General features: G+C 34.1%; 1 protein-coding gene across 1 annotated transcript; it reads right to left on the bottom strand.

The window, feature by feature from the left end:
* Positions 1–4,830: 4,830 nt before the first annotated feature.
* Positions 4,831–8,207, bottom strand: LOC120177275 (ultraviolet-B receptor UVR8-like). The gene is made up of 7 exons (XM_039183484.1): positions 8,141–8,207; positions 7,942–8,007; positions 6,618–6,747; positions 6,149–6,249; positions 5,854–5,969; positions 5,421–5,739; positions 4,831–5,338 (listed from the first exon to the last, which is right to left on the bottom strand). The coding sequence occupies exons 1-7, from the start codon at positions 8,205–8,207 to the stop codon at positions 4,854–4,856; spliced, it is 1,284 nt and encodes a 427-aa protein (XP_039039415.1). The 3' UTR covers positions 4,831–4,853.
* Between the last annotated feature and the right edge of the window lie 1,021 nt (positions 8,208–9,228).

The raw sequence follows: 9,228 nt of genomic DNA, 5'->3' as shown, positions 1-9,228 counted from the left end.
GATACGTTGTGGCCGTTGTGGTTGCTCAGGAGTATGGTACCCATCCTCCTCATTCATTGGGGCATTTGAACTGCCATGTGTTCAAAGTCATACGTCGACGAAAACATAGGAGAATAGATGGGTGCCTCAGGCTGCACAAACTCTAGTATGTATGCCGAGACAGTAGAATCATCAACTGCATGATGCAAAAAGCTCGCATCGCCGAACGGTTATGGTGCACTATTATCCACATCGGTCATTTCCACTTCAGGTTGTTGAGATGAACTCTCACTCCCACTCGGTAGAGAGTATTCAGCTTTACCAAATCTTTTCTTAAACTTCAAAAATTGTCGCCTCTCTACCATTGTTGTGAGGAACAGCTTTCCATTATCCCAAAAATAAGCAAGGTAAGCCGAAGTCTCAAAATTAAATTCGTCATCTTGAATGGCGTCAAGAGTTGGCATGAATGAAGCCCTATTGTTCCAAGCATTAATGTAGGTTGCATGCTTCTCAACCCAATTAACGCCTTCTTTACGACGACCATCAAATCTGTGCAGGTCGTCATGCGTCTCAACCCAATTCACCTGACGACGACCATCTAAGTTTTGGAGAAGGTCATGATCCCATGAACTCCGCGGAATAGGTTGGTGGAAGTGGAATTGCCTCAGCACTCTATCCCCAAATTGGATCTCAACAAAAGCAAAATTGATCAATGGTGTAACAGCACACCAATATTGAAACCCATCTAAAAATCATGCGGTATCAACGCAAAAATTTCTTCATTCATGTATGGTCTCCAATTAAACTGTAAAATTACAAAAAAAATAAAATTGATTTAAATAAAATAATATAGTTAATTTAAATAATAATTAAAAATAACAGATTATACATACCTCCTTTTTGGCCTTAATGTCGATCTTCAGCCTGAACTCTTTAATGTTGTTGTGCACCAACCCCGTGCCTTCAATTTTATGCCTCCATCTGTATATCAATCAAAACAAAAATATGACCATTTTATTCAATAATTTTAATCAAAATAAATATTTTCTAATAAATATTTTATATTAAAATAGAGGATTCATATTATCTTCCGGCAAGTGGAAAGTCAACCGCAGTCTGACTAATCGGTGTAAAAAACGGAAGTCTATGCCAAGCCCATGATTGTAGCAGCAACAGACATCCACCAATTTCTGTTGTATTATTATCATTCACGACTAATGACACCTTGCACATCTCACGATACAAGAACGCCAATATCGCTGATCCCCAGCTATATTGCCTACAATTCTCAAAATTTGTTAAAAAAAGATGATATTGAGTGTGAACATAACTACCGGATTTATCAGGCATCAAAATTCCCCCAATCAACTGTAATATATATGCTCGTGTTGCATATATAATTTCGTGCTCCGTACTATTTGGTTGAAGTTGAAATTCATTCTTCAACCATGACAACCTCACACGCCACCCTCTACACTCTGGTGGTACGGGCGCTTTCCCAAGAAACAAGCTGCAAAGTTGTGCCACATTATTAAACTCATGTAACATTACCACCGGCATCCTATTTGTTTGGACCCGGAGTTGCATTGCCACATTCTCCAGAGTTATCGTACATTCGCCACACGGCAAATTAAACGTGTGCGTTTCTGGTCTCCAACGTTCAATCAACGCACTGATCAAACCTGAGACCAACTTGTAATCTCGCACAAATGTTACATACCAAAATCCAGCCTCTTGCAAGTTTTCTTCTATCAATGGGTGTGGTTTGTGCACTTTATGTAGCCGAAGACGAAGGACTCGCTGCTCGTCCTCCTGCAATTAAATGTTACATACCAAAATCCAGCCTCTTGCAAGTTTCTTCTATCAATGGGTGTGGTTTGTGCACTTTATGTAGCCGAAGACGAAGGACTCGCTGCTCGTCCTCCTGCAATTAAAATTCAAAAATTATCATAATCATAAAATAATATTCAAATATTTTTAATTATAATTCATTAAACAATATATTATTCACCATTATTCACAAATGACTTGAAATATGTTCATTGTCAAGTCTCAGCAGTGGAATTTGATCATCCATTGGAATGAATCTGTAAAAAAAATTAAACAACAATATTTAAAGAATCATTTAATATAATATAATCCAATATAATCTAACTAACTAACTAACTAACTATTTTACAACACAACAAAAACATTTATTATAATAACTTATAATATATAAATAATAACTAACAAACTAACTTTTTAAATATAAGTTAAATGTAAATTTTTCCTTAAACAACTATTAACTATTCTTTAATATAACTTTAACTATTATATAACTTTAACTAATAAACTATTCTTATAACTTAAACTAAAAAACTAATTAACTAATTTTTATATAATATAAATTCAACAAACAAATATAACTTAACTATTTAACTAACACAAACTAATTACATATTTTTTTATATATAACTAACGACTAACAAACTAACTAATTATTTTTTATTAATATGTAACTATCAAACATTCTAATTAAATATTTTTTATTTCTATGATATACTTAAACTAACATAATATAACTTAAACTAACAAACTAATTAACTTTTTTTACCCTAATTTATAATAATAAACTAATAAACTAATAATTATAACAAAAACTAATTTAAATAATTATTTTTATATAACTTAAACTAATAAACCATTTTATTATAATAAAACTTAAACTACTAATAAACTAATTTTTTATATAATATAAATTCAACAACCAAAATATAACTTAACTATTTAACTAACTATAAACTAATTAAATATTAAACTAACTAACACACTAATTAATTATTTTTTTAATATATAACCATCAAACAAACTAATTAAATAATTAACTAAAATTTTGTTTTAACTTAAACCATAAACTAACAAAATAATAATTTAAAATAATAACTAATTAAAATAATAAAAAACTTACCTCGATATTGTGCTCTCCCTTTCTTCTTCTTCCTCTTTTCTCTGCTATCTTCTCCTTTGCTATTTTCTCCCTTTCTTTCTCTCTTAATTGTTTCACTCATTAACCCCATCCATCCAATATATAATACAACAACCGGGCAGACTCTGCTTCAATTATAGGTCGCTGAGTCATTCAAGTTCACAGGCTGCAATAATGCAGCAATAAGTGCTGCAATAATGCAGTTGAATTCACGCTGCATGGGAGCAGAGGCGCAGCGACAGCAGAGCACGTGAGAGCTTCGGGCCATGCAAAGAAGGCATAGGTCGTTGGGATCCCTTGGCGACCTACAATGTCGCTGGGATGCCCTGGCGACCTACCCAACGTTGCCATGCTGCCATCCAGACCCATGCCACGTTGCCATGCAGCCATGCACAGCCATGCAGAGACTCCAAGCTCTCCCGGATGCCATGGCGACCTCCAAGGTCGCCTGGATGGCATGGCGACCTACAGCAACACTGTGGAAATCACTCCATTTTAGCAATTAATCTAGGGAGATCATTATTTCGTGAAATAAACAATTTGAGAGCATTATCTCGTTGATTTTGCCGATAAATGACATGGCATATTAGTTAAATTGGTAACTCAAACATGATAGATGGGCTGTCACATCAATATTGTAAACCGCCACACCGTGAATTGGCACGGTCAACGATAAAAAACGTTGGTCAAAGAGTTATATTGTGTTTGTTTTCTGAGTTTGAGGATCATAGAAAAATAATACAAATACTACATTTATTTTTTTTCAAAAAATACAAGACATCTGATGTTTTTTTACCTATTAATAAATACGCAACCAATTAAACCAATTCATTTGTTTTGCTCAAAAATAAATAATAATACAATAAACATAATTATTTGTTTCTTCGGCAGGCCATTATGTTTTTATATTTTAATGTGTTTTCAATTTTTAAAAAGTGGAGCAACTATCAATCTTTCACCTCTTAAATAAAATAATAACAATATATGAATATCAAATTTACTATATTGACTAATATATATATTTAATGATCATAAAATTAAGGGTTACTTTTTTGTTATAGTAGACTTAATTTATTATTTTCGCTCTTATGGTTTTTTCATCAATTTAATTTTCGAAGTTGTTTAGGATATTCATTCTAACATTTGAAGTTTATTAACCTTTTCGACTAACAGAATTGCAAGTATTATGCTCCTATGGATTAAGAAATTATGTCAAAATATTTATTAAACATAACAATTAGAACAAATTCTCAAAGTTTTATTATTTATTTTAGTGAGATTAAAAGATTAATTCAAAATTTTAAGGATATTTTTTAACCGTTGTATTAAGTAAATATTTTATTATTTTTTAATGAATATTACATCATCGTCAAATCATGCCAGTAATATTGACTGATGTGAAATAAATACAAAAAACTAACAATTTTGTTAATCAAAAACAAACTTCGAAGATTATGATAAGTACCATAAACAACTTCAAGAACTAAATTAATAAAAAATCATATAAGTGAAAATAATAAACTAAATCTTACTACGGGACAAAAAATATCCTTTAAACTTAAATTTAATACAACTGTTTCGTTTTTGAAGGGTGAAAGAGTAATAGTTGCTCATTTTTTAACCATAAAACATAATAGCCAGTTGAAATAAATGAAAACTTTTATTTTAGGATTCAACATTTTTTTCATAAGAAAAACCTCAATACAATTAACACAAATTAAATATTAAGCTCTCTATTTACATCCAAATAAAAATTTAAACAAATAATTACTCGTTATTACTCTTCATTTCTCTCTTAAGATGACATACATATTGGACATAAATATATGAATAACTTTAATTCAACACAAACCTAGCCATCATAATAAATAAATGTTCTGTAAATAACCTGGCACTGCTCCTAACATCATTCATCTACCAAGATCAGGTTATGATCAAAATCTGACACTGCTTGTAGAACATTGAAATCTTTCAAACAATCAAGCAGAGTTGGCTCAACTTCGTCACTCGAACTTCCTAACCCGAGACGCCAGTTCTTACTGCATCCCCAAACCCACACTTCTCCATTAGACGTCACAGCAGTAGAGTGTACCCGTCCTCCCGAAACTGATATAGGTGCTTGCGCTTCCCATCCCTCGATCATCAACGGGAGATTCTCGGGTCCTTCTCTACCTAGTTGTGAACATTGGTTCCACCCCCATGAGAAAATGCTCATTCCATCAACTTCGACATCTGATGATAAAACCTCACAAATTGCCAGAGAATGACCAAGACCGAATGATATTGACACGGGATGGGCGGTTAGATCAACAGGTAAGAATCCTAGATCCAGTTTGGCTCTCCCCAGCTGACCATATACATTGCTTCCAGAGCTCAATAAGGTGCCATTACCTGAAATTCAACACTCAAGATTAACAGAGATGCAAGCCAACAACCCCAATAAGGTCCTCGTGTAATCTACACAAATACTTATGGCAAAGGACCAAGGAATGATCAAGCCCACAAACAATGTCTTTGACTTCAACCCCTTGCAGTTCTTCGACCAATTGTGGTTCCCAGCCGATTGGCATGTCTTTCTCTTTCTCCATTCCTTCCAAAACCATTTGCTCAGCAACATCCAATCCTGAACCTGAAAACTGTTTGCCATTCATCGATATATTGGCATTTGAGTCCAGCATTGATGCCTCCAGAGATTCCCCAACATTTCCGACTCTACCATCAGCTGAGTAACCCCAACCAAACAATTTTCCATCCTCTGTCTGTGCAAGAGCATGGCCCCAACCAAATGAAACCTGTCAAAGAAAATGCAACCATGGAATTTCCTTCTAATAGGATAATATAAGTGCTCAATCTAAAAGTCAAGCATAGGGGCTAAATTAATCAACCTTAAGAATTTAGGAGCCCACCTTGCACATCTTTTCTCTGGCAAGAGCTTCGACCCTGCAAGGTGTGAAGGCCTTGATGATATCCTTTCCAAGACCGAGCTGCCCCCGCTTCGACTTTCCCCATACCCACACTGAACCATCACTGCCAATGGCAGCAGAAACAACACCTGAAGCAAAAGCAGCACAAATATTCACATGATCCAACCCTTCCACTCTCTTTGGATCATTCCATGAGTCTCTGCTCACAATCAAAATCAATCAAGAGTTCACCATTTCGAATTAGATTAAACATTGAATTCATCAAACCACACTGAACCATCACTGCCAATGGCAGCAGAAACAACACCTGAAGCAAAAGCAGCACAAATATTCACATGATCCAACCCTTCCACTCTCTTTGGATCATTCCATGAGTCTCTGCTCACAATCAAAATCAATCAAGAGTTCACCATTTCGAATTAGATTAAACATTGAATTCATCAAAAAAAAAATCATAAAAAAACACCCTTGCATTGTCACATATAACTAACAATGCCAAAACAAGCAGGCCCCTTCTTCATACGAAAACTGAAAACCCAAGACCAAAAATCTGCCTTTTCGGTGAAGTTATTCAGTCAACAAATCAAAACACCGCACACCCGGGAGAATTAGATTGAATTTTAGTTCCTTCTAACAATGTAAATCAAGTTTTAACATGATAAACACGCGACTAGGAATAAAAAGAATCAGTTCCCACCAAATTCAAATTTGGGTAAATGAGAAAATTATCATTTTGTTGAACTGACCTTGGGGCAAGTGGATCACGACCCAGCTGGGATTCATGGTTGCGGCCCCAAGCCCACAGTCCACCGCGGGAATCAATAGCGAGCGAGTGATAATGACCGGCGCTGAAGCTGGTGATATCGGGACCCGTCACTTAATCGGGTAGACCTAACGCCCCTTGGCTTCTGTCTCCAAAGCACATTACCGTACTCATCCATCCGGGTTTATTAGAAATACTCTGAGCGAATAAGGCTTTAGTTGAAACTGCAAGTGCCGTTTTATTCCATCGATGATGATTCCAAAAGAATCGGTTTACCGGCATCTTAGCTTAGTGAGTGTGTCGGCAATGGCGGATCTGCAAAGAAAGAACCGAGTTTATGGGTTAACCCATTTCAAATTGGGTCGGTTTAGGAGGCTATGAACTTTTGGAAATTGGATTTGTTGGTTTTTATTTTATATAAATTATTTGGCTCAATAGGCCATCAAAAATTTAACACGTTATTTACTGCATTTGTTACAGTAAAATGTAAATTCTTTACGTTGAGGTGATGAATTTATTTAAAAATAATTTTTAATGATCTAAGTATAAGTCATGTATAGGCCAAAATTTTAATATATTTACTAAGACTCATCACTTCGACGTGATGAGTTCATTAAAAATTTATTTTTTTAATTTATTAAGTAATTTAAAAGAAAATTAAAAAAATGAATTCGTCATGTTAAGGTGACGAGTTTGTCTTAAATTTTTTAAAAAAACTAGTCGTTTGTAGTCGCTACACAATGAGCAGCTACAATGGTCAGCACGAAACACGTCAAGATGACAAATTTGGTTGGATTTTTGAAAAAACTAGTATATGGTCGTTAGGTTTGGTGCTTAGATTTTTTAATAATATTTTGTTAAGAAAAAATTGAGAGAAATTCAAATATTTTGAAAATTTTCGAAAAATGTCTGAAGATACTAAATTTTTTTACCCATTTTATTATTATTATAATTATTATTATAATTATTATTATTATAATTATTATAATTAAAAAAATAATTACAAACATGCCCATATTATCTGGCCCAATTACAAATTCAGATGGCCCAACTAAACCCTAACAGATTAGGGTTTGATCTAACCCTAGCCGCCTCATCATCTCAGCCGTTGGATCTGAGAGATCCAACGGCCCACACTCCTCCAGATGCAAACCCTAGGGTATGATACCCTAGGGCCACGCGGCCGCCGCAGCTGCTCCCACCATCTCCACCGATGCCACGTCTCGTCGAAGGCTTCCAGAAGAGCCACTCCAGCCGCACACGTCTCCCCCAAACGGTGAGTCACCACTGGAAGTCCGGTGACTCACCGAAGAACCCCTTTTGGATCGGACCGAAGCCAACACCGGTGGTGGCTATTAAAGTCACCGAGCCCCCTGCCAACAAAAGAAGAAAGGGAGGAAGAACAGAGAACAAAAAAAAAGGCAACCACAACAGCCACAGAGAAACAAACCCGAGAGCAAAGATACAAAAATAGAGACCAACTCACAACAACCAGCAACCACAAACCCAAAAATAAGCAAGGAGAAGACGGAGAGATACTTACTGCAACATCGCCGAAGCCCTCACACGTCATCGGAAACCTTCGAAAACCGAAGGTATTTTTGTAGATTTGCTCTGACCGGGAATGTTTTAAGGGAAACGGTCATCGGAACCATCAATAGGATGGTCCGATCTATCTTTAGGTGTAAAAAACATTTTTCCCGACCACCGGATGCAGTGGCCGGCGGCGAGGTCAACGCCGGCGAACGACTGCCGGTCGGTGTGCTTCTCTCTGTTTTAGAGAGAAGCGAGAGAATTCTGAATTCTCTCAGCTAGAGAGAGAAGAGAAATAAGAGCCCGAATTATTAAATAAGTTAATTACATTTTAGAAAGTTTTTTTTGTAATTCAATTATCCTTTAATTTTAATATTTTACTTTTTAGTCACCAATATTTTATTCTTTCATTTTGATCCTGATTGTTTTTATAAATTTTGCAATTTAAATTATTGCTTTTAATTTATTTTAAATATTATTTATTTATAATATTAATTTGTTACTACTTTTATATTATTATTATTTCATATTAGTCACATAAATAATAATATATATATATATATAAATATAATGTATATTTATTTTCATATCAAAGAAGAGGGCAGTCTTAAAACAACTGGATGTCCTATTCTGGTATTTTAAATAATTAAACATTATAAAATTTAATTTAGTTTTATTTAAATTATTAAAATTTTAATATTTATTTTATTTATTAATATCAAAAAAGAGCTGTCTTAAGGACCTAGAAGCCCTTTCTATTTTTTAAAATAATATCTTACTATATTAAAATAAATTTTTATATCTTAAGAAAATTTTTAGTCATTATTTATTAATATCGAAGAAAATAGCTGTCTTAAGGCACCTAGAAGTCATTTTCTGATATTCCTAAATAAATAATATTTTATAATATATTTAAATTAATATATTTCTTAATATTATATTAATAAAATTTGAAATAACATAATTATAAATTAAATATATTTGAATTCTTAAATTCTATTATTAGAGACAATTGTAATTAAAAAAAGTACCAATTTTAGGCGTTGTAGGGTGCTAATCCT

This window comes from Hibiscus syriacus, unplaced genomic scaffold, assembly GCF_006381635.1.
Source record: "Hibiscus syriacus cultivar Baekdansim isolate YM2019G1 unplaced genomic scaffold, ASM638163v2 tig00112285_pilon, whole genome shotgun sequence".
In the NCBI taxonomy this organism is placed as follows: domain Eukaryota; kingdom Viridiplantae; phylum Streptophyta; class Magnoliopsida; order Malvales; family Malvaceae; genus Hibiscus; species Hibiscus syriacus.
The sequence above is the reverse complement of the archived record's forward strand: the minus strand, read 5'-3'. Positions and strand labels throughout refer to the sequence as shown.